The 27,441-nt window shown below is 40.4% G+C and overlaps 1 protein-coding gene across 2 annotated transcripts in view; it reads right to left on the bottom strand.

The window, feature by feature from the left end:
- Nucleotides 1–22,932, bottom strand: part of LOC129237821 (dmX-like protein 2) — a 115,033-nt gene extending 92,101 nt beyond the window's left edge. Inside the window, exons 1-6 of one of the 2 annotated variants that reach the window (XM_054872769.1) lie at nt 22,777–22,932; nt 14,889–15,106; nt 10,162–10,307; nt 9,895–10,101; nt 5,907–9,832; nt 1,070–1,156 (exon numbers count right to left, since the gene is read on the bottom strand). In XM_054872769.1, coding sequence (XP_054728744.1) covers nt 1,070–1,156; nt 5,907–9,832; nt 9,895–10,101; nt 10,162–10,307; nt 14,889–15,106; nt 22,777–22,863 — 4,671 coding nt within the window. In that variant the 5' untranslated portion in view covers nt 22,864–22,932. Of the gene's footprint in view, nt 1–1,069; nt 1,157–5,906; nt 9,833–9,894; nt 10,308–14,888; nt 15,107–22,776 lie in introns of both variants that reach the window. The other variant, XM_054872768.1, reaches the window with a different exon arrangement.
- Nucleotides 22,933–27,441: the final 4,509 nt, after the last annotated feature.

Below are 27,441 nucleotides of genomic sequence, written 5' to 3'. Positions count from 1 at the left end.
TGTTATAAGGGGTATTCATTGCAAGATTTTAACAGCATCGCTAGATTTGTCCTCCGATCATTCTACGTCTATTATAACCATGGAAGGTAGTCCCTGCAGGAGAACAGCGGGTCATCAGCTCCCCAATCCTAATCTTATAAACTGATGAGACTATAGAAGATAGTTAAAAAGGAACGAGAGCTGATGGGTCTTGACAACAATATCGTTCTCCAAAATACAAAATATTTGTTGACTGAATGCACAGTTAAGTTGCCTTGCGCTCTTAAAAAAGAAAAGAAGAGAAAGAAGAGGGATCTTCACGATTTTTTTTCTAATCTTACTGCTACTGACCGAACAGATTATGCATTGTGGGAAGCAACCAAAAATATACATTGGCTTATACAGTACGAATCACCAATTCGACTAGGGAATAGTAACTGGGCATGTACGGATTCTGAAAAGGGGTGGGTATTTGCTGAAAATCTGTAACCTGCCTTCACTCCCAATCAATCTTCTGCAACGACTTGTGTACCACTAGACATAATATGCACACAGTGGCTCTCAAATTCACCAGATGCGAATCCGATGGATTATTCTCTTTGGGCCATTGTGGAGAATAAGGTCCGAACTAAAAGATTCGCCAGTCTCGAGACGCATTGTGCGCGAATGGGCCAACATACCTGCAAGTCACATTCGGGCAGTTTGCGATTCGTTTCTTTCGATTCTTTCGTCTCAAGGCCATAGTCAAAGTATATTTTCACACATTTTTTACTTTAAATTGATTAAAAGTAATTTTCCCAACTGAATTTATGGCTGTTTTAATTGGTTACACTTCGAGTGCCGGACCCTGTACAAAGGCAGAATGTTGGATGTCACTTTTGCCGTATAACACTTCTAAAGTTTTTGATTAGTTGAGTATTCGTTTTGTCACCGCAAAATTAATGTTTAATAAGTACACGAAAACTGCTTATTGCCCCGCTGTTGTGACAAAGTATTTATAATAACAGATAACTTTTTTTATGCAAGAACTAACACAATGATTTTTAAACATTCCATTAAATACGCATTTATAATACAATACACGAAATACCTGTGTTGTTGAACCTCGGTGTTCATTTGATACATTTGTATCTCCGACGTAACTGATGGATAGAGTTCGAGATCTGGACCATGCTCTCTGCAATAAAACAATTTTTATAAATTTTCAATTAAACAAAAACTGAAACGTATTTTAAAACTATGTTTAAGTGAAAAATGATGTTCTAAAACAATTATATTATAAATATATGTATATAATTAGCGTTTACACCCTTCGTCTAGTTGTTTGGCCGGGCTCCTCCTCCTAGTTGTGATGCGCGTCATGATGGCAGATGGTTTTTTATGAGGAGCTTCTTCATAGCGGATAAACACCAGAAACCACTCCCATGGCAGCCGGTTCTACATTACCGGAATGACTCGGGTTTTTCCCGACCAAGGGCTGCCGCCCCAGTAAACTAGCCCTGTCTAGTGTACCGTATCCCAGCACCAATCTTTCGTCACAGGAGCAATCCATTGCAGCTCGTTTGCTGCAAATACTTCTCTTCAGGGCTGGCGTCAAACCCAAACCCGGACCAGAAGTATTTTACTGCTCCATCTGCCACAAACGGATCCACCCGAACTCCACCCCCGGCACGTCAAACTGCCGCCACCAACAACACCTCAACGGTAAGGAGCCCCCACGCGCAACACAACTCCCTCACTGACCCACAACCCTCCTGCTCCTACCCCAGTGCGGGGACAAACCATCAGCTCTTGGTCCCCCGTACAGTCTGCTCCGTGTGTCAGACCGTAGTTCCTGGAACTTGACAACTGTCCAATGCAATTCTTGCAGTGACTGGTGCCATTTTCGGAGGTGCTCTGGCCTGCACACCACCCGTGAGTGGACACGCGACTTCGTTGCCCCCTGATGCAGAGCTCTGCACACGCAACCGCCCCCAGTGACGCGGCCGCCAGTCAACATCAGGCCACAACAAATTTTGCGGAACGCACAGCAGGACCAACGTAGACAACATCACGCATCCCTCAGCCCCCGAGTTACGACCATACTCCCGCGAAGCTTCAAGCTATTACAACTGAACTGCAACGGACTCACAAGCAAGATTGACGAAATATTCGACATCATGAGCCAGTATGTTATCAAGATAGCTGCGGTCCAAGAGACAAAATTGTACGCTAGCTTCCCCCTGTTTACGAGGGACGGCTACAACGCCCATAGAAAGGACCACGAGCGAGACAGCGGTGGTGGCCTAGCGTTCATAGTCCACCATACAGTGCAGTATCGTCTCATCGATGAAGGCATCGACCGCAGGGACATCACTTTAGAATATTAAGGTATAGCTGTCCGGTCAGGCGCTACCGACCTCGAAATTTATAATATCTATATACCCCCTGTCACCTACTGCCCGGCAGGATATCACCCTGATATTGGTGTGCTCATCAGGGGTGAAAACCGATTGGTAGTAGGTGACTTTAATGCGCGTCACGATCTTTAGCATTTAAGCCTGCCAAATGCTCGTAGGGGACAGCTATTGGCAGAGCAGATAGACAATTCGACATTCAGCACTGTAAACGACGACGCCCCCACTAGGGTAGTGGGCAATTGCAGCAGCTCGCCTGACATCACAATTGCTAGCGCAGGTCTGTTAAATAGCATAACCTGGCGACCTATGCTATCGCCTGCATCAGACCACTTGCCCATTAACATCTCGATCGAGAAACCTGCCGACTTTGGTTCCGCGGATCACCGGTCATACATCAACTTCAACAAAGCTGATTGGACCAGATTCGCAGAATTTACTGAGGACATCTTCGCCGCTCTACCCATTCCCACCGATATGCGCGCAGGCGAACGCGCATTCCGCAAGGCGATCACAGCCGCCGCGGCTCGCTTCATACCCGCTCGACGGATCCGGGACATACGCCCCAATTTCCCAGCTGAAGCAGCTGATCTGGCGAACGAGCGTGATCGGATCCGGCAACAGGTAACCCGACATAAGCGGACGAAATGGGAAGAGCATCTGAAGTCCTGCAACTTCACCTCTGGTGTGAGCTAGATCTGGTCCACCGTAAGGTCCCTGTCGAACCCGACGAAGCACAACGACAAGGTGAATATCACCTTCAACGGTCGTACTTCGTCGGATCCGAGGAGATGCTGCTTTAGCCGGCAATTTATACTGCATCCTCCGGCCGACAGATCCAAACGTTGTGCTACCAGACGGTTGCACAAACTGACATACAACAGTTTGTACCGCAGGGTGGTGTCCTTTCACCCTTGCTTTTTAATTTCTATATTTCGAAACTCCCCCAGCCACCAGAGGGAGTCTCACTGGTCTCATACACCGACGACTGCACGATAATGGCGTCGGGCAATGACATTGATGGCCTATGCACAAAAGTTAACGACTACCTCGCCCGCCTTACTCGCTTCTTCACTGCAAGAAACCTACAACTTTCTCCCACTAAATCCACGGGTGCTAGATGTGCCTATCAAAGGAAAGATTAGCGACAAACTACTACAGCAATGGCAAATCCGTGGAAACAGCGCTCCATGCGCTAGTTCGCACATTCGAGAAATCACTTCACTAAAAAAATATACCCTCGCTGCCTTTCTAGACATGGAGGTGCCTTCAATAATATATATCAGGAAGCAATTACCACTTCGCTAACGGAAATAGGAGTAAACAGTGCACTAGTTTCGTTTATAGAACGACATATAAAATAAATGGGCGAACGATAAGCGCAAATTTGGGTGACAAATTCATGAAGAAATTTCCGATCAGGGGTACACCCCAAGGTGGGGTAATATCTCCACTTCTGTGGAACCTAACTGTCAATAATAATCTACAAGAACTTGAAAAAACGGGAGGTAAAATTCTCTACTATGGTATTGTAATATGATAGGATGCCCTTGAGAAGGGTGTGAACATTAAAAAACTTGACAAGGTTCAAAGACTAGCATCTGTTTTGATAACCGGTGCCATGCCAACCAAAACTTCGAAAGCATTATATGCGACATTAAACTTCCTTCCGGTAGATCTGCAGGCAATATATAACGCACGCAGTGTTTCAATAAGGCTGAACACTCTAAGTAAGTAGTCAAACACGGATTATGGTCACGGTAAAATTCTGGCTGGTACTTTCGGACTTCCCAGACTAGTGGACTATGCACTCCCGCTTATACTTGCCAAAAACATTCCACCACCCAGCAAGTTCAAAGAGTGGCAAACAAAATTTTTGAAGACGTCGATAAAAAACGGACGTGTGAAGTAGTATATCTGGACGTGGCCAAAACCTTTGACACAGTATGGCATGCCGGACTTCTACAAAAACTCTTAACTCACATACACTAACGAGAGAAAAAAACAATACAATCCAATATTCATAAAGAATAATCAAATCCACCACGACACAAACGTAAACTACTTGGGTATAATTATAGAAAATAAACTTAACTGGAAGTTACACATTAGTCAAAAACGACGCGCAATCAAGACTAGGTTTAAACAACTTCATAGGCTTTTGGGAAAAAATTCAACGCTCTCACTAGAATGTAAGATACTAATATACAAAATAATTATAACATGAATATGGAAATGTATGTATATCACCTTCAACGGTTGCACTACGTCGAACCCAAGCGATGCGTGAGCTATTTTAGCCGGTAATTTATACTACATGACACTATCAGCCATCCCACGCTACTATTTGGAAGACATTGTACAGTTCTCACTTCCGCCAGTGCTGAAGAGGTGGACTGCTAACTATCTGAGTGGTCGACACTCGTCAGCAATGACATTGCTGGCCTATGCGCCAAAGTGAACGATTACCTCACCAATCTTTTTCACTTTTTCACTGCGAGGAATCTACAACTTTCCCCGACAAAATCCACGGCGACGCTCTTTACCACCGGGACAAAGAAGATCAAACTGCAACTCAAGGTAAAAGTCGATGACACACCAATTCCGTAACCCTCGACAGTATGCACTACCTCCCTGAGCACACAACCGCAATTTCCACTAAAGTCCAAAATCGCAACAAGGTTCTTAAATCGCTTACCGGCAGTACTTGGAGCAAAGACGAAGAAATTTTGCTATGGACATTTAAGGCAATTGGCCGGCCGGTTCTAAACTACGCTCCCCCTGTTTGGTTGCCTGGAACTAGTGTGGATAAAGCTTCAGACTTGTTAAAACACTGCGACGGGTTGCCTTCTGATGCCCTCTCTACAACACCTACACAACGAGGCACAGATGCTACCTGTAAAGGAGCACAACAAACCGGTAGCAAACAGTTTCTGCTAAGGTGCTACCGTAGGTTTCACTCATGACACACTGCTTGTGCCTGAGCCGCCTCCCAGGCACGTCAGGAGGCACATCTTCAACTACGCAGACGAGATCCAGGACAAAAGGAACCGACAACTACTGGACCGGACAATGTTTAAACAGACAATAAACAACATTCATCGGGAGACCCTGACCACCTTCTTCAACTACGGACACCCGAATGCCGTAATCGGAGTCGAACCACCACCCACAGCAGATGCAGATATCCAGCTACCCCAAGAGACCTACGTAACCTTGGCATAACTACAATCTCTGAGTCTAATGTTGTATTACCGTTATTACCGTGTAGCGATTTCTAAATTTGTTTCGCTTATATGTGAAGTCACTCGGTTATGCTAATGAGCCATTGGACTACCCGGGAGATCTTCATAAAATGGAATAGAAGTAACCATATTAACGAAAATATTTATAAACAGTAAATGCCATCAACGATTTGGTAAAGCCAAAATGTTAGTACTTTCATTGATTTCTTTTAATAAAACGTTTCAAATACCATAGGTGTATACTCGTAATTAAGTAATTAATTTGATATGAATAAATTAATTTTACCTGTTTCTCTGAGACTCCGTCATCTGAGCTGGATGTATATTCATTTGAACCACTCATGCAGCGCACTAAATGAGCTAATATTGCTTTGACCCAATTTATTTTACCAGAATTGAGCAGTTCCATTAGTTGCTTAGGATGATATTGTGGAAGTACCGGACATGCGATACGTGAAGCCTGGAACAAACCAAAATCCGGCATATAATCATCGTTTGTTGGCTCACAGCCTGTTGGTACACTTGCACTTGAATTGCCATATCTTTTCCGTTTTTCGTTAGAAAGCAATTGCAGATTAGCAGTGCTTACTTTACTTATTAGTGGTATAGAAGTCGCAGTTTTTAACCTTAACTGCGTTGATTCATTGGCCAACGATCTCAAGTCTTCATCCCGGAGATTTCTTGAATCGAAAAGGTCTTCCACGCTATGTTCCTGGTTAAACCGAGGTTTCCATTGTGAGTATACATGCATTTCAGAATCCATTGCTACCACCAATATTCCGTCTCGAACCCACGATATTTGCATAGGTAATGGTGGTAAACCGTCGGCTGTGTGTAAATCAATTTGGCGTAGTTTCATCCAGCGTATTTCATCGTTAAAATGTGGCTGAGCTAAGGAACTAGCCTTACGTAATATTGGCCGATTTGCTGATCTTGACACTTTCATAGCTTTAATATTTGCTTGCGCGATATCTGATGAAACCGCTGTATATAAAAGTATTTTACTGCCTACAGCTACTGTTAATATATGCGAACCATCTTCCTTTGATACCCAATCTAACTGAACGAGATGTTTTTGAGTTAACGGACATGTATTTCCATTTTCAGCGATACTTTTCCTAAGGGATTGTAGGGTACTAAAACTTGGAACCGCTAGTAGCCCTGATGTAGATGCCGTTTTTGTTGTAAGTTCAGGTGTTGTATCTCCACTTCGAGGGGATCTTCCGTCATCTTGTGTAAAAGTTTGAAACACTTGGTTCAAACGTTGTTTTTTTTGCAGTAATCGATTATCATGTAGATAACTTAGATCAATGCCATGATCAATATTCATACGTGGTAAATGTACATTTTTTAAGTGAATCGTGTCTTCCAATACCCATTCGCTTCCCCCAGAGCTTTCACATTCATAAATGGCCACACAAAGATTAATATATCTCGAATCTGGATCCCCTTTATTTGGTCGAGTAAAGCTCTTTCCATATTTATAAGCACAAGCTACACGTCCAGAGTACGCAGCACTAATATTTAGAGGCTGACCTGGAATTTCGATGGCAGAGTCTTGCACTCTACTGAACATTTTCCACTCTACCCATCTATATGTTTTTTTTGAAATATCTTCTGTAATTTCTGGAAGAGTTTCGCATTTCCAAAAACGGGATATGGAATCTGAACAGGCAGTAACTATTATGTAGGGGGCGTAGCAAGCAGGATAAATTGATGAAGAACTTAAATGGCCAGCAGCTGGAGAGGCGTGGATCACGTCAACACCTTCGGGCATTGGTAACTCCTGAGTACAAACCTTTTCTGTTTGTATAGACATATGTGAAGTGTCGTTTCCTGTTTCGTCACAATTATTTAGTAATACATTAGTAGCTGACATTCGCCGTTGTGCTAAATCTGAATCCTCCATATCTTGCACAATGTTGCTGTCAGGGACATACATTGCTGTATCGGATAGAAAATTTTTTTGCTCTTTCGAGGAAATAATAATACGCCACATGTGTATTGTACTCCCTTTAATTGTTTTTTCGATAATTACTATATAAAACGGTTCCTTAAATTCAAAATTTTGTTGTAAATCAACAATTGCATCCAAATCGGTTTCCAATCGATGACCCCCATCAATTAACTGTGCTTGAAATACATGTAGGAATTGAGTGTTTTGCCAGTCGTGTTTAGCTTCTGATATTGGGTCAAGTTGAATAATGCATCCAGGTCGTGCAGTAGACTGTTGTGACACCACCTTAAGTTTTTCATGAAAAGGTGTCTTCCTCATTTTGAATGTTGACGAAGCATTTGAATAAATTGATGTCATCGAACTGGATTTATAGAAAGTGTGAGCATTTTCAGAAGAAGATATCTCTGCAAGGAGAGTGCGGGCATCTATTACTGCTTGATAAACCCGTAAATTCTCACCATCGCTAGCAACAAAACAAGCTGAAGGAGAATTACTGCTGCTTCCTAAAGTTGTACTAGGAAGTAAAGTTGGAATCCATGCTACATTACTAAAAGCAGAAATTTCAGGTGAATTTATGCGGGCCAGTTCACTAACACCTCCCGAATGGCAAAGAGGACCAACAGAATCAACTCTCCATAAAATTAGTTCAGAACAAAATCCAGACGGTGTGAAAACGTCTTTATTGTAAGGAAGATTTTCAGCACTGCTAGGTGACTTCTTCTCTGATTCTGGTAAGTTATGATGAGACGTTGAGACAAGAAGTGGTAAAACGGGATGACATGTTATATCGTTAACTCTAAACCGGTGACCGGATGCTCTGCAAACATGCCCGATGCTAAGAACTTGAGTAAATTTCGTTTTAAGAGCAAAAGTTAGCTGCCACAAATTTAAAGTTCCATTGGAATGCTTAGTTACCATGGAAACAGACGGCGAAAGACTATTTGTTAAATTGTTTAAGCAGTGTTCGTTTATGTCGGAGTTGTTTAGATTGTTTGCAGGAGAAGAATTCGCCGATTCTTTAGGCGAGGATATTTCTGCACTTCTACTCTTCACACTGTTTGCAATTTCTCTAAAAATTAGTGGTGGAGAACCTGTATTGTATAAACTAACTGTAGTAGACATAGACATTGCGTCTCCGAGTGGAAATGCAAAAGGAATCCGTGTGGAGAACGATATTTGTGCTTGACGAAAAGAACCAGGGTAATAGTCGTCCAGCCAATCAACTACCCATATGAGATAGCTTCCATCGATAGGATGAATTGCAAATACAAGATCGGGGCTTTGGTGCCAATCTCTTAATAAACACTCAATTTTAAAGTCCAAGGAGTCAGCAAATTGGTTAATGATTGGATTGTTTTCATTATTAAGAGAATTTAAGGATGCAGTATTTGACATTGAATTCATATTTTGCAAAATTCCAGCTTTACTGTGATGCGGTGAAATCTTGCATTCCTCCGAATAACTATCCTCTGCAGATAATGATTTTGACAGAGCTCGGAAAAACTTCTTTTTTGATTCGTCGGCAACATCTAGTTCGTGTTGTTCGGAAATATTATTGGTAGACGCATTAGTACTTTCTTCGTCAATTATTTTTTTTGTCAGTTCCTGCAATATAAACTCAGCTTGAATTGAGAAATTCATTTCCTTATTGTTAAGCCAATGTAAAATAAAACTGTTTTGATTAGAAGTGTCTGACGAATGCATTGATGGAACTAGAGGAATATCCGTTTCAGCATTAATTGATGCCGCCAGGTGAAAATGCATACCGGGTGAAACGCCAGTGCCATGAAAGCCATATGAATGGAAATCGTGAACGCTACAAGATGACGGTAAAGAGGGTATCGGACCGTGAAAAGTATCAGCTAAGGCATTGGCTTGATAATTTGCCATTCCGGACTCTGTCTTAGCGTGTCTTCTAATATGAAAACAGGTCTTCATGTGTTTTAATCGTTGCATGAAACGATGTTTGTGACGTTGAGTTCTAAATTTCGGATTCTGTGATGCCAATGGATCAAACTGTGTCATGTTTATTAAGCCATCGTCCGGTAATACGGTTTCGATCCAAACTCGACAAATATTATCGAGACATGAAGTTACTATCATATTAGATACCGATCCTTTCGGCATGTACTTGCTTGTTTTACGCCATGCGATATTTGTTACTGCTCGAGGGTGTGCAATATAGACATATGTAAAATTGAGTTCTGTATCGTTTCCGAAGACAGTTTTAGTACTGTTTTTCGATGGAAAAAGAACTGTAATAAGAGATCTGCATAAAAAATATGAAATTAAATTTGGAAATAATGAAATTAATTACCTTGCTTATTTTCATACCAAATTTTTACGAGTCTGTCATTTCGTCCGCAAGTGGCAAATAGGGTACCATCTGGACTAAATGCCATATGATAAATCGGTATGGCAGTTTGACATGACCATATAGTGTCCCAAGTTACTACTTCGTCTTGGATCTCATTTGTTGGTGTTTTATTTCCGCGGTCACCCCCGCCTATTTCGAATTTTACCCCTAAAAACAAAACCCGATTGCTAGTAAAGCAAAAATTTGGCTTAAAACATCCTTCCTTACCATTCGAATTTTCCTCAGCTTTTTCTGAATTTTTTTCTTTCCACATTTCTATTATTGACCCGCCAGTTAAAAGACGTGTTCCTTCTAAATTCCATGAAAGTGTGAAAACATGGTAGTTGCATAAGAATGATCCGGTTTGTACCCATCTAGAATGAAAATAATTAAATGGTCAATGTAAAATGATTGTGAACGCACTTTCGATTAAAAAAATTAAATATATGTTTTCCATTTATGAAGATTGGCTGTTTCCATCAGTCTTTTTTCTCACTCTCACCTAATTACCTGCAATAATAAGTAGGCAGCTATAACACAGATATGAGGTTAACTTTCTTTTGTTATTTTGTTTTAATGCTCGTTTACTTGAGTCATGTATTGCCATTAATCAGTTTGCATATGCCTTTCCCCCCGTAAGAAAATTTTGAGTCTGGAAGCGTTTTCACAAAGCAAATTTACATATTTTTATCGTTATTTTTTAACGGGTTACAAAATGGGTACAGATATAAACCATTTACCGTAGGCATTCAGAATCATGCACATATCAATTATGTCGTAAATGGATCTTCTAAAAGGAAAAAATTTACACCGTATATAGGCGGCTTTTGACTTTATAATAATGGGCGAAGTAAAAATTGCTGAGCATGTTTCCGCCTTTTTTCGAGGATGGAATTAAACACAAAATATAATTCAAAAGGTAGATAAGCTACGCAGCGAGGAATAAATAAATATAAATAATTAAACTAAACTCGAACATTTTTGGGTCATTGTGAAGCACGTTGTCGGACCGCAATAAAGAAATTGGTGAAAAAATTTGAGCTGTTGGGACAAGTTAGTGATGTGAAGAATAAAACCCGTGCACGTCGCTCAAGAACAGTCGGAAATATTGCTGTTGTACCCGAAAGTGTTGAAGAAAACCCAGGTTTGTCCATTCCTCGTCGTTCTTCGGAATTAGGCATTCCACAAACGTCATTACACCGTATTTTGCATAAAAATTTAGGTGTTAAGGCTTATAAAGTCCAGTTAACACAAGAACTCAAGCCGGCCGATCATCAACATCTTCGTATCTTTGCTGATTGATCCGGAATTCCATCGAAAAATAATCTTAAATGATGAGGCCTGTTTCCACCTCGGTGGCTTCGTCAACAAGCAAAATCGTCGGATCTGGGACTCATAAAATCTAAGAGTTATTGTTGAAAAGCCTCTCTATTCTCAACGTGTGACTGTTTGGTGCGGTTTATGGTCCGGCGGATTCATTGGGCCTTACTTTTTCGAAAATGAAGCTGGAGCAACAGTTACGGTGAATGGATTGCGCTATCGAGAGATGATTAGCGATTTTTTATGGCTGGAATTGGATGGTATTGATCTGGACAACGTTTATTTTGAACAGAACGGCGCTGCATGCCCACAAGCAACGAAACCATTCTTTGAATATCAAAATAACACCTCTTATTGGAAAACCCTTTATCAAAAGTTGCAGGTAAAACTAACACCACTGCTAAAGCGAATCTATACAACGTGATATAGATTATACAAATGTAACAATTTGGCTGTCTATTGTCAAATTTCCGCTGATCAAGGGAAAGAAAATAAAAATACCCTTACTTTGACAATAAGGCAGCAATCAGCTCGTGAAATAACATCCCTTGTATAGATTCGCAAAGACCCATAAAAGCAGAATAGACACACACTATCTCTTTGCCGATTTAAAAATCACTTTCGACAACGCTAGAACTAGTTATCTACATAGCGCGATGTCTGAATTTGGTGTTCGCGAAAAACTAATACGACTGTAAAGAACGGTGAGAAATATAAGTAACTCCATGAGTCCTCTCCGTGCCGTTTGATACCAAATAAGAGGACTCCTTATTGTGTGACGTCATTGACCTGAAGCTGGAAAAATATTGTTCGAGCAGCGAAACTCAATCGTTAAGGTATCATACTTTAAAAGAGGGCATATGCCGATATTAATATCATCGACATGGGTCTGGTAATGAACGGGAACAAGACAAACTACCTCCTGTCATCAAACAAGCAGTCAGTCAGCGCACCCACATTAACACGAATGTTTGCCTTTAAATCCAACGTAGAATCTCCCTTGCCAACAAGTGCTACTTTAAACTAGGTAGCCAATTGAGTAGTAAATTAGTCTATCGATGAACTAAAACTACACATATAAGAATGACATATAAGAAAATTACGCACGAAGAAGCAATGAGCTATGTATTTGAAATGCATACAAAGTATTCGATGCGGTATCTGCTGGTGTTAGGAAAGGAAGGTATCCTTTGTGTTGAAAATATCGAAAAATTAAGGGGGTCCTCTAGTTTCTCGTCTGTTTTTTTTCGGGTTTTTCAATAATTTTTAACGGGCAAACGATCAAAATAATAAATCTCATTGTGTTCACATAATCTTTAGTAACATTTAAATGAGCTTTACAAATTTTTTGAAGACAAAATATATAATAGAATAAAAGTTATAGTGGCCGACAAGAAGACATAAAGTAAAAGAGGTGCTTGACGGAAAACCAAACGACATTTTAATCTTCATATTTAAGACTAGCGATTGAACTAGAATGAATTCTTAATTACAAAAATTAATTTTTGTATACACTTTTGAAAATTAAATTCTATTTTTTACTTATTTTTTCTTAATTTTTTCGCTCATAGGAAAAAAACTATCGAAGCAATCATGATAATCCTAGTTCAATCGCTGGCTTATAATATATTAAAGATGAGGTATATATTTGAACAAGATCGGTTCAGTAGTTTTTGAAATATCGTGGTCACTATTTTAAAAATAGTGTTTCGAGAAAAACGCGTTTCAAAGTTCGCGCAGCGTTGAGCGCGCTAAGTATACCTGCTCCGTTCAAGGCCGTAACTTGTGAGCCACTTCGAATATCGAAAAATCCTTCAGCACATACTTTTAACACATGTTGTAAATGTGATTTATGAAAAAAAAAAAAAAATCGATATTTTCGACCCAAGAAACTAGAGGACCCCCTTAATTTAATAAATAGGATTGAAAATCGAGTACGAAAATTCTGGACTGTTCCTTATGATTACAACTCCTCAACGTCAAGCTTTAGTTTCCCGCCTCACGCATGTTCTATATTGCACAGTGGCACAATAATCACTTAATGTGCATAATCAACGCCAGGAAGGAACGCCTGGCGTGCTTTTTTGAAATGGACCCAGAGAGGGTTACCGCATCCATCACATCTCCTGTACTGCGGAGATATAAACCTCGAGGACAACAGTTAGAGAAAGACACTTGCACTATAGAAGGTCGGGATATTTATGATGCACATCGATAAATCGTGCTCCTTATATCACATGGAATTGATTGAGGAATAACAACATTTGTAATGAAACTAATTCTATAATCAGACGCTAAGTCTACAAAAGACTCCCACTTACGTGCAATAAACCCACGGAAGCTCGCTTTCCATAGTCGAAGTCGTAAGTTTTGTCCAAATAGCCAATGCCCCTTCGAAGTAAATGAATACAGTAGGTTCTGTTTTTATGCGGTAGATACGTTCCGCAAGAAACAGCATAAAGAAAAAACAGCATAAAAAAAGCTACTAGTTCTATAGTAAAACTATAGATACGTTTCAAATGCTAAAACCGCATAAATCTGAAATAATCGCATAAAAAAGGGCACTAGTCCCATATTATTACTATAGATACGTTCCATAGACCGCATGAATCTGAAATAATTAAATAAAATCGCATAAACAAAATATTGTATCTTTGAAAATTATATCTTTATTACTTGTAGGGTTAGCATTTCTGATGCAATCTGTGATGAGTTTTTGCTTAGCTGGTTTAGAATCTTGTTTATATGTACAATTCCCCATAGGTCGACATGCATTTTGTAATTTAAAAAAAAACCGCACTATTTCAAAACCGCATAAAAAAAAGCCGCATAAAAACAGAACCTACTGTATATGCATTTATGCTCTCAGATTTCTGTCATTGTCAAAAGAGGATATATTATATATAGATATATAAGGATTTTTGGTACGAGGAATGCTTTCTGAGGTTAGTTTATTATTAGCTCTACGCTAGATGACGTTGTAGGCAAATTTTTATAGAATTTTTTTTTTTCAAATAAATACTCATATTCTACACAAAATGGCATGCGCCGGCCTTTCGTTAAACTTCCTACATAGCTAGTTTTATTAAATTTCGATCTGCCCTTATTGGAAAGCCCTCAATAAAAAACAGATCTCCCAGTATCTTATCAATTAGAAAAATGTTTCCCAAGCTCGTTTTTTTTTAGTATTTAATGAATAATTTTTTGAAATAAATTTAGAAAGGACTTGATTTTGAATTAATGAATATGAATGAATAAGGAAATATGTTTATTATTTATGATATCTTACATAATGGCAGTTTCTTTAAACAAAATAATATTATTAAACATGAAATCTCCATAAGTCAACCATTTTCATTGAACAATGCTGATTGGAGTTATAGAAGCAGGGCCCCGGGGGAAAATTGCCAATGCGGGCCCTTTCCAATTATGTCTAATTCATATAATTCGATTTACTCTCGAGTCCGGGCCCCTCTGAAAACTCCGGGCCTGGGGTAAAAAGTCCCCGATTGATACTATACCGATACTATACATATGATATATGTATATCACATATAGTAGCTCAAGGAGCATGTAACCTTTTTTTAAGTAAAACTTCCATTGTACACTTCGTCATTGAACTAAAATATTCATACCTGTAATCCAAATAATGCTTGACACTCTTATTGCTCAAAAGCACTGGTGTGGGTTCAAATATGCATATTTTATTTTCATAGGATGCTGCAATTTTTCCAGTATCGGTACTGCAATCGAGAGCAGAAATTTTGACGTAACCATGGGTAGCTCCTGGGATTATTTGGACTCTCTCAAAAGTGCTAGCCAAGATCACAATATTACATCCTGCGGCGTATGCCTGAAAATTTCGAATACAATTTAGTATCCTATTATATATACAAAATTAAAAATTTACTTTAAGCTGCCTTATCATTAATATTACAACACATTCGTAGAAAGCGAGTTTATGTACAAATAAAATATGAAAACCCCTTTAATAAAATAAACTACTAGTAACCTACAGTATTGGCCAAAACTAAAGCACCCCCCGTAATGGCATTTCAAATAATGTCAAATAACTCAATAAAACAACATCGAATATTACTTACTTTTACACCTTGTTTCTTCTTATTATCTTGGTGATTAATAAACATAACAAAAATTTTTCAACATTTCTTATATTAAAAATTAAATTAAAAAATATTAATATTATTCAAACCTTGTCTGGACAAAACTAAAGCACCCCCCATTAAAAGCGAAAATAATTGTTTTTATTCTTCAGTATTTTGTACTAAACCCATTATTTTTGATAACTTCAGAACATCTTTTTGGCATAGAAGATATTAGGTTACTAATAATTTCCAGAGAAATTTTGTATCAGGCTTCTTTAACCGCTTCAAACAGGGCTTCCTTTGTGCTGCAATTTTCCCTATTAATTTTCGAATTTACAATCTCGCACAAATTGTCAATGGGATTGAGATCGGGAGATTGCGCTGGCCAGTCTAAGACCTCTATAGCATTTTGCTGTAACCACGTTTTACAGTGCCTAGAGGTATGCTTCGGATCATTATCCTGCTGGAACCTCCATCTCAGTGGCATTTCCTCCTCAGCATGTGGTAGCACCCCACCATACTTGGTAGTTCCGATACAATACTTCGGATTTAGTCGCTATTGCTTTGGCCTTTTTACTCGCCTTATTCCATCTGAATATTTCAATTATATTTGGATTCATCAGAAAATAATACAGTTTTCCATTTTTGAACTGTCCAATTAATATGCAATTTCGCAAACTCGAGTCTCGTTTTTTTTGTTTTTGGCGGAAATGAATGGCCTTCTAGCAGGTCGTCGACTGAAAAGTCCGGCCTCCACTGCTCGTCTTCTGATCGTTTTAGAACTTACCGGCAAACTTAAATCAATTTTTATTTGTTCAGAAGAGACTGTGGGATCACTCTGAATTTTTCTTTTAATCGTGGAGTCTTGTCGTGTAGTCTTTCGTGGCCTTCCTCCACTATGGATTGCAGAAATAGAACCCGTTCGTTCAAATTTTTTTACAAGTCGCGATATTACACTTCTATTTATTGAATATTTCTCACTAATTTTGTGTCGCGATAAACCACTTTGCCAATCACTTATTATTTTATTTTTAAATTCATTTGAATACGCATTTCTGGCCATATTTGCTGATTTCCCGTATAAAATGTTTTGTCCTACTAATATAAATCCGCACGTGTATTGCACAAATTATTCTAACGTACTTTGACTCAGCTTTATATAAAGTTAGGAAGAGAAACTAACTTAAAAACAACAAAACAAAGCCGTATTTAAGAAAAAACAATGTGGGGTGCTTTAGTTTTGACCATTCAGTTTTTAAATAATATGAACATTTCAATCGAGAGAGTCTCGCAAAGGAGTTACATCTCTTCCTTTCTGCGAAAAAGAGGTTAAGACCGAGGCAAAAGTCCAGCGATCACCGAATAAGGCATCTGGTCAACCAACATGATCGGACCAAACGGTTCGATACTTCTCTTTAGGACTGGTATCGAACCCAAGCCTGGACTAGAAGTATTCTACCGCTGCATATGCCACAAACGGCTCCAACCGAACTCCACCTCGGTTAGGTGCAATAAGTGCAACGAGTGGTGCCATCTTAAGACCTGTTCACGCCTTAAGATACAGTGGTTCATACAGTATGTATGTACCTACGTGTTGCTCCGCACCATCAGGCGGCCCCTGCCTTAACGGCTTTATCGTCGAATATGCCGGCACATCACACTGCCGCCACTAATCAAACTTCAACGGCTAGGAGCCCAGTGCAACACAACTCCATCTCTGACCCAAACCCCTTCTGCTCCAATCCCAGTGGGGGGACAAATCAGCAGCATAGTTTGTTCTGTGTGTCAGAAGATCGCGAGCGAGCCAATCACGGTGGCTTAGCGTTCATAGTCCACCAAACAGTGCAGTATCGTCTGATCGATGAAGGCATCGACCGCAGAGAGAGTACCTTAGAATGTCAAGGTATAGCTGCCCGTATATATACCCCCTATCCCCTGCTGCCGGCAGGATATCACCCTGATATTGGAGCGCTTATCAGAGGTGAAAACCGATTGGTAATAGGTGGCTTTTAATGGCATCACGATCTATGGCACTCCAGCCTACAAACAATCGTAGGGGACACCCTTTGGCAGACTAGATAGGCGATTCGACACTCAGCACAGTGAACGACAGGCAGTGGGCAATTGCAGCAGCTCAGCTGACATAACAATTGATAGCACTGGTCTGATAAATAGCCTGGCGACCTATGCTGTCGCTTGCATCAGACCACTTGCCCATTATCGTCTCAATTGAGAGACCAGTCGACCGATCATATATTAACTTCAACAACGTTAATTGGGCCGACTTCCGGGATTTATTGAGGACACCTTTGCCGCTCTCCCTATCCCCACTACAGTGCGCGTAGGAAAACGCGTATTCTCCAAGGCGCTCACAGCCGCTGCGACTCACTTCATTCCTGCTGTAAGTATCCGGGACATACGTCCCAATTTCCCAGCCGAAGCAGCCGTTTTAGCGAACAAGCGTGAACACCTACGCCGGGCCAATCCCGGGGATAGGGGATCTCAATTTTGAGAATCGGCAGCTGATCACCCAACATAAGCAGGCCAAATGGGTAGAACACTTGAAGACCTGTAACTTCACCACTGGTGTGATTAAGCTCTGCTCCACCGTAAGATCCCAGTCGAACCCGACGAAGCGCAATGATAAGGTGGATATCACCTTCAACGGTTGCACTGCGTCAAATCCAAGCGATGCGCGAGCTATTTTAGCCGGTAATTCATTCTGCACCCTCCGGCCAACAGATCCAAGCGTCTTGCCACCAGACGGTTGCACAAATTACCGAACAACAGAGCGTCACTTGTTTTATCCAGTGATGAGGATCAGGGGCCATCAACCACATGAAGCCATCTAAAGCCATTGGCCCTGACGAACTAAACATGCTGATGTTGAAAAAGCTGGGTCCATTGGGAGTAGAATAAATCACTAGGGTTTTCAATATGTCTATGGCCACTCTCATTATTCCTGACAAGTGGAAATCAGGGAGAGTGGTCCCACTACTGAAACCTGAGAAACCCGCAATCAAGGGGGTTCTTATCAGTCTATAATTCTCCTTTCCCCAGTAGTGAAGACTCTTGTAGCCCTTCTACTCCCACTATACATGGAACACCTGACCTCACCACCATGACTTCCGATGAGTGCACAGTACCTCCACAGAACCCACCGTCATAAACGCCCAGATAATAAACCGTGGGCTTAACCAAACCCGCCCCTGCGAAAGGATTGTCCTAGTAGCGCTGGACCTAAACAAAGCTTTCAATACTGTCAGCCCGCCACGCTACTAGATGACACTTACCACCTTCTTAAGCTGCCGACTCGTGAATGCCGTTATCTGAGTCCAACCACCCCCCATTACAGACGAAGAGCTCCAACTCCCCCCGAGAGTCCCGCGTGACCTTGACACAATTATGTTCTGGATATTGTAGTTGTTAAACTCCTACTTATCGAGAAATAACCCCAACATACTAAACATGTGAAGGCACCCCACACAACACTAACCACCTTTTCACATGCCCCATCAAACCAACTCATCTAACACCCTCTCCCTCTAGACCCCACCTGTCGAAACCGCATGTTTCCTGGGCCTATCGTTAGATGAGCTAGACGAAGACCGGTGAGGAACATTACACTGGCAGGGTTAAGTATACTGCTACATCAGCAACCTGCAAGTTCACCACTGGTGCGAGTAAGCTTTGGCCCCTGACAAACCCGACGAAGCATAACGATCAATCACCTTTAGCGCCTTCAGCGTCGGACCCGAAGAGATGCGCGAGCTATTTCAACCACAGCAAACTGTTCCACAGTGTGTAGTCCTCTCACACTTGCTTTTCAACTTCTATATATCGATTGCACATTGATGGCCTGTGCTCCAAAGTAGACGATTACCTCACCAATCTTTTTTCCTTTTTCACTGCGAGGAATCTACAACTTTCCCCACCCACGGCGACCCTCTTTACGACCTGGACAAAGGTCAAACTGAAACTCAAGGTAAAACTCGATGACACACCAATTCCGTAACCTTCGACAGTTTGCTCTCCTTCCCTCAGCACACAACCGCAATTGCCACTAAAGTCCAAAACTGCCTCCTTGGGGCAAAGACAAAGAAATGTTGCTGGCGACATTTAAAGCAATTGGCCGGCCAGTTCTAAATTATGCTGCGCCTGTCTGGCCGCCTGTAACTGGTGAGTGGAGTGCCTGAGTACTGGCATCCCAATGGCAGCCAGCTCTACGTACCGGACTGCCCCAAGTTTTTTCGAACCAAGGTTTGTCATTCCAGTGAACTAGCCCTGCTTAGTGCGGTGAAACTCATCCCTCGTCTACCGTCACTGAAACAGCTCTATGCAGTAAGGCTGCTCCGCACACATTTTCTTAGGGCTGACATCAAGCCTAAGCCTGGACACAAAATCTATTTTGCCAAAAGCAAAGCTTCTCCCAGCGGCCGCCGTAGCCGATTGGGCTGGTGCGTGACTACCATTCGGAATTCACAGAGAGAACGTAGGATCGAATCTCGGTGAAACCCCAAAATTAAGAAAAACATTTTTCTAATAGCGGTCGCCCCTCGGCAGGCAATAGCAAACCTCCGAGTGTATTTCTGCCATGAAAAAGCTCCTCATAAAAGTATCTGCCGTTCGGAGTCGGCTTGAAACTGTAGGTCCCTCCATTTGTGGAACAACATCAAGACGCACACCACAAATAGGAGGAGGAGCTCGGCCAAAGACCCAAAAAGGATGTACGCGCCAGTTATATATATTTATGTAAAGCTTCTCCCGAACTCAACTTTCTCCACTTCGCACAATCCGCCGGCGCCCCTTCTAAGTATCTTAATCGGAATCTCCACTGCTCCCCGGAGCTCACCAGAACAACATCACACCCGCCAGGATATCTCCCTGAGATTGAAGCGTTTATCATAAGTGAACACTGATTGGGAGTTCGTGTTTTCAACGTGCATAACGATCTTTAGCACTCAAACCTGCTTGCTGGACCTAACGATTGCCAACGCTGGTCTGACTAATATCATAACTTATTTTAACTAAGCTATATCTTGAATCAGACCATTTACCCATTATCCTTTCGAAAAATCCGGTGATTTTATTTCCGCGAAATGCCGCTCCTATACTTAATGCCTTGTCGAACCCAACGAAGCACAATGAGAGGATGGCAATCACTCAAATGCGATGCGCGAACTACAATTAAAAGTCAAAATCGCCGATAAACCAACACCGACCGTAAATAACTCCAAAATATTGTGGGTCACCTTCTGTTTGTCTGTTTGTTAACAGTAATAGAAGCCCCGTCAGTGTAGGGTATATCACCGGTCGTATTCGTCTGGTTCATCTAACGGTAGGCCCAGGAAACATGCTGTTTCGGCGGGTTGGCTCCAGAGTCAGAGGGGTGTTAGATGAGTAGGTTTGAGGGGGCATGTGAAGAGGTGGCTAGTATCGTTCGTAGTATCTTCACATGCCGGACATATGCTTGGTGTGTCGGGGTCAATTGTGGTTAAGTAGGAGTTTAACCTGCTACAGTATCCAGAGCGTAGTTGTGCCAGTGTTACCCGTGTCTCACGGGGAAGCTGGAGCTCTTCATCTGCAATAGGTGGTGGTTGGTCTCCGATTACGGCATTCGACTGTTTGAATACTGTCTGGTCCACCAGATTTCTGTCAGTTTTGTCCTGGATCTCGTCGGTATAGTTTAAAAGGTGTCTCCTGAGGCGGATATTCTATATTACATTTTATAATAAGTAATAAGAGGACAAACGTTTATGGACACTAGCTTTTTTCTGTAAAATGTATCCATAATTAATAATATTTAACAAAAATTTTATTAGAATTATGTTTACAGACCCGTTGTCTTTGTCGGCATTCATTTAGTTTTTATTTTGGTGCTTCTCCTTACATTCGTAATAATTATTATCGGTAACATAGAAAACACCTGATTGTATGTCAAAAAGTATCGTTATTATCTAGGATTATTTTATAATCTCAGATTTTGGGAGAAAAATTTTGTATGGGACATTGCGGTTTTTAATTACGGATTTTGTGTTAGCACGAATATGTAGATCATCTAGTTATATGTGAACGCATTATTACATACCACTCCATTTTATTTTACGTTTGTGGAGTTTAATTAGTACAGGGTGGGCCATATAGTGTTTGCTTTTTGAACCACCTATTTTTTTGAGAATGGTAACACAAATGACATGTCAAATGTGTTCATAATTTACTTAAAGGTTTGACATTTATAAAATGCGACGCCATACGCTTGAACTAAATTGGGAAATATTGAAAACCTATTTCCAAATTGATAAGTCTACTTTTTCTTCCGCTTTTACAGGAAATGGCGAACGTTACCGCGACATGCTCAACGAGTTTTTGTTTCCAAAATTGAAGAGGATGACATGGACGACATTTGGTTTCAACAGGACGGTGCAACTTGTCACACTGCCAAAGTTACACTCGAACTTTTGGCTACCGTTTTTGAATTCCGATATCAATTGGCCGCCTCGGAGCTGGGATTTAAGCCCGTTGGACTATTTTTTGTGGGGAGCCGTTAAGTACAAATAATATGCGAACCACCCAGAGACGATTGATGCTTTAAAACACGAAATCGAAGTTGCCATTCATGAAATGGAGCCCAAACAATCGGAAATGTGCTTAAAAAATGGGTTGATCGAATGGCCTACTGTAAAACCAGTCGTGGCAGTCATTTGAACGATATTATTTTTCATTCATATATGACAATGTTCAATCTTCAAAATAAAGAAAAAAAAGTTTGAAAAAATATTGGTAATTTTTTTTTATAGCCGATTCAAAAAGCAAATTTGACATATAATAAAATTTTCAAATGAAACGGGTTCTAATACATCATTTACGTCATATCCATCGATTTAGGTCCAAATTTGAGCCTTGTTAATTATGACACCATATGAGCGACGTCAAATTAAATTTTTAAAAGCTTTCATACATGAAAACAAAAGAGGTTTGTCATAAAAACCAAAACCATTCGAACGCAATGTACAAGGTCCGGCACAAGCACCTTTCAAGGACATATGCGCAGCACTATATTATATTATGTAGCACAGAAAACGACTCATGCTCTCATTTATTGAAGCATAAAAAAAACCAAATAAAGCATTTTGAATTTACAATGATTTTTAATTTTTTCAATAAACAGTACATGTTTTGCTATAAAACCCTTAAAACATATCATAATTTTTGAGTTTCCACTTATTCATACAGCCAAGCTGTAAGGGTAAATATTTCCACACAATTACAATAATGCACATTATATAATTAAACAATCCAAAGATATGGACAGACAGTAAGTTTAACAAAAGTAAAGATCTCTTGAAACACATGACTCGCAAACTCCAAATATTAAAAAACAACATATCAAGATTTTACTATAACATTTTAAGCTTACAGTAAATGATACTCCTTCGACAGAGCCTGTAGCAAAGCATCGATCCCCTGCATTGCATGCTCCACTTAAAATCTGATGGCAATTCATGACTTTATGTTATTGCATATTTAAAATAAGAAAAATTTCCCTACGTTCAATTGCAAACAATGAACAATCTTTATTACAATTGCTAATTTTATTAGAACCGATAAATTGAAGCAAATTAGATAAAAGCAACAATCGATAAATTTGTGATATAGAGTTCAGAGGGGGCTAAACTCAGTTTTCAAATGTTAGTTTCATCATGAAGGTAAAAGAGAGAGTGGCACAAGCTTCAGACCAACCACCACCGGCGTATTTAAGCAACAACCATTATAAAAACAAATGAGCAAGAACAGCCTAGGAGGCTTATATCGAACAAATCTTATCCGACATTCAGGTACATTAAATCGTAAATTGGAACAGCAAAAACAGATTGATAAGCCCTATTTGCAACTGAAGCAACAAGACGTTCAAAGTTATCAAAAAAATTCCTGAAGCACTTTTCAAATATCAAAAGATCTTAAAATTGCAGGAGGCAGTACTGAAGGAGCAGTAATGAATGAAAATAATTTTACATTTTTTGGAAACATTATCATACCTTAGTTGTAAGTAAAGATGTACAATAAAATCACATAAATGCATTATATTGAAAACAGAAAAAAGAGTTATAATGTCCTGATGTAGGATTCCGATGCTCCCGAAACGACTAACACTTGCGTGAATACCGAGCGAATAGTAGAATTCAGCGCAAAGCAAATTCAGTCGTAAGTTAAACGTGTGGAACCGTAACAAGCAAGTTGTGTTGCCATTAATTTGTAACTCTTATATGTTGAATGAACTCCCATTGAACAGGATCATAAAAGTGGGAAAGCTAAGGGAACTTATGGCTCAACATCTTAAGAGGGAGTGGGAACAGGGTGGCTTGTAAACTTCTGCAAACAGTAGAAGTTACAAGATCGGAAGCGTGGGGCTATAGAGGCAGAGAAAATCGATGTAGACGAATATATGTTCCAGCTGTAAGTTGAGGAATCATCACCCAAAATGGAAGAGAAGGCAGAGCCTGCAGGACGTGAATGTAATTATGGCTGCAATAACACGCATATATCATCGCAGTCGTTCCAAATATCATCGCAATCGTAGCATATACCGTCACAAATACCATCCCACATACATCATCGGAAAAATCATTGCAGTCGGCACAAATAACATCGCAGATTTAACAAATATTAGCCGAGTTAGAGATACAGAAGACACATCTAACGTCGCAACTCGAAACGATTGATATTAAGCCAGGTGTAATGGAGCTTCGCCCCTCTGAGATATGTTAACCTGGGGTCCCAACGGAACTGTACCACTCCCTATATTTAAGCTCCAGCTCGGAACAACAGCTACAACAAATCGCCGAAGTACTGTAAACAAAGTTGGTGCATTGATTGTCTCGCCTAAGGGTTCCGCCGATTGGAGTAGATAGGTAGGTAGGTGAAAAGGCAGAAGTGCCAGTCTGGCACTCCTCAAGTAGCACTAAAGCACCGTTTTGATACCATTATGAGACCTCCTACAGGGAGATATCTGCAGCTAGCCAGAGCTGATATAATGGAGAAGGTTGATTGAATTTAGGTTGGCGCACTGCCCCAGGCTGTCGAAGAAAGGAGCGATTGGAGTAACTATGAGAGTCGCTGCTACGTCTCAAAGGAAAGCTTGGAGGAATACGCAACTGAGATTGAACAATTAGCGCATTTGGCATTTGAAGAGAAAACAACCGATATCGTGGAATATATGAAGTGTCAAGTATTCACAATTCTAAGCATTCCGATATCCGGACACGAAACGGGCAGAATACTCAACACCGAATGGGACTTTCGCTAAGGCAATATCTTTTACACTGGCACAGGAAAGAACAGCTCCTTTGAGCAACCCAGTCCACAAATTTCATCGGGTTAAAGTTGAAGAGCCTACCTCAATGAAGAAAACCATGAGAAAAGTTATAAAGGAATTATTTCCTCATTTCACCCGACCAAGAAGATCGGATTAAAAATGTTACAACTACGATAAGACTGGGCATATGGCCCGTTATTGCAATATACTGCGCAGCCAACCGAACACAAAACGAAACGCTCGAGCTGACAGTAGTGCTCCCGATACACAGCAGGCCTTAAACTAAAACAAATCTTCTTTCATAGCGTTACAACGCGGTGTGCGTCAAAGCTTCCTTCAAAATGCTCCTCCAAAGCGGTCTATCTTGAGCTGTTGCTTCGTGTTCCACTGCGTCTATCCAACGGTTCCTCGGTCTGCCTTTGGCTGTCACGCCCATTAGCTTTCCTGTCAAGGCTTTCTTCACGGGACAGTCAAAAGGCATACGGATCACATGACCTACCCATCTTATGCGCTGCGCTTTAACAAAACGCATAGCTGTCTCGTTCTGAGTTAGATCGCTGAGTTCCGAGTTCAATCGGATTCTATTGGTACCATCATCCATTCTTATTGGGCCGAAGATCTTTCTTAAAACTTTTCTTTCCATGCGAGCAATCTGAGCACAATCATCACCCTTAAGAGTCCATACCTCACCACCATATGTTAGGATTGGTCGAATAAGAGTCTTGTACATAGCGAACTTTGTAGCTTTAGACAAAAGTTTGGACTTGAACAAGTTAAGGTGGGTGTAATACGCTTTATTGGCCGCGTTGATGCGATCCCTGACGGCGGATGTTGAATCACCGCTACATGCGAACATAACTCCTCTTCAAAAGTATAGGCTCCCACACGGAAATTTGGCATCTGTGCAGGCCGCCTCGATTTCAACAGATATTTGGCTTTGCCCTCGTTTACAAAAAGGCCAATATCGTTCGCAGTTTTGTTAATTTTCAAGAAAATTTGTTTTAAGTCATTCCTATTTCTTGACAGAATACCGATGTCATCTGCATAAGCACATATTTGTGTTGTTTTAGTCATCAAGGTACCACCTTTGTTGACTTCCCTTACGACAAAGCGCATTATCAAATTGAATATGACTGTTGACAAGGCATCACCTTGTTTTACACCTGCTTCAATAGGGAACGACTCTATGAGCTTCGCTTGAACGATCACTTTTGCTTGTGTATTTGTGAGCGTTGCGCCAACGAGCCTTATTAGTTTGGCAGGTATTCCAAGAATAAGCAATATGTGCTGGATCCTATCTATTTTAACACTGTCGAAGATTGGAAGCTGATTTTAATTTATTTATCCGAATAAAGCTTTTCTAAATTATATTATTCTCTCTTGAAGTTATTTTTAGACGCATCAACTGCCAAACGCTGCCTTAATCTAATTTTTATCAAATTAAGGTCAGAGTCGGAGCAAGCTCCTCGGAGTGAACGAACGTCAAGTACTGAGGTAGCATACCTCCTGTCTACCAGCACACGATCTATCTGAACAGCTTTTCGGCTTCACGGGATTTTCCACGTTTGTGTTGGAAAGAAGTACTGCTGATCCATAAGTTATTTTCAGTTGCAAAGCTTATAAAGTATTGGCCATTATTACTAGTAGGATTGTGTAGAGAGTGCATCCCAGAGACCTCTTTCACAAACTCTTCCTTGCCGATTTTAGCGTTAAAGTCACCCAGTAATATTAACATACTAGAGTCAGCGATTTTATTGCACTCTTTAGAAAGCAAATCGGAAAAGGCATCTTTTTCTTAATTTTTTGCAGCTTCAGTTGGAGCGTATATTGAAAATATTGTCACCGCTTGAAATTTGCCTTTTAATTTATGGGTACATAGTCTATCAGTTACGGACTCAGACTCTTTCTTATTTTCTTTCTGACATAAAATCTAACTCCGTTTACTCCGTTTTTTTTAATTTTGCCCTTGTTTCGCAGTTTTTTGGCGTTATGTTTCTCTATTTTAAACTTTTCCGAGGCCAAACTTCACTCTCTACATTCAATTTCACCTTATGCATGCCCGTGGCAAATTCTGAAATATGTATTAATAATTAAAATACCGCAAACGTAGATGATTTTTTTCAAATGGGGCGACTTTTTATTTTGTGACTATTTGCAGCGTACGTTTCACAACCAAATCGCCCTGAAAACAAACAGCTGATTTTGACATGCTGCTTGGATCAAAGGCAACAACAAATACATGTAGGGTTTTACTTAAATATATGTGGTTGCTGTCACCTATAATAAATTCACCTTGGAAACAACAAAACACAAGAAATTATACGCATACACACATATTTTCTATGCATGGCGTCTTCCGGATAAAGACGCGAAAAACTGCACTAAGAGCTTTATATTCATTTACGCCTTAAAAACTTAAACGCGGCACTTTGTTTGCATTAGTTTGTTCAGTTCTATACTCACGAATCACAATATTACTAAGTCATTCCTTGAACTTTCTTATATATCTAATTTTTGCTTATTTTGTATTGCGATGATATTTCGGGTTAGCTTAGAATACGCCTTTTCTTTTCGCCAAGAGTTAGCAATTGGCGAATAGATGAAGGAACTGGCTTTAATAAACATATACTGTCAGCGTAGGAATTATATGTGTATGTCAAATAGTGAGTCATACCTGTTTATAACTGTACTCACTAGCTGCGTATCTTGCTTGATAACTTTTAGTTTTTTTCAAAATTTTCTTTTAGTGCATCGAGAATGAAGAAAGCG

Source organism: Anastrepha obliqua, chromosome 2 (assembly GCF_027943255.1).
Source record: "Anastrepha obliqua isolate idAnaObli1 chromosome 2, idAnaObli1_1.0, whole genome shotgun sequence".
Taxonomy (NCBI): domain Eukaryota; kingdom Metazoa; phylum Arthropoda; class Insecta; order Diptera; family Tephritidae; genus Anastrepha; species Anastrepha obliqua.
This window is presented reverse-complemented; position numbering and strand designations above follow the sequence as displayed.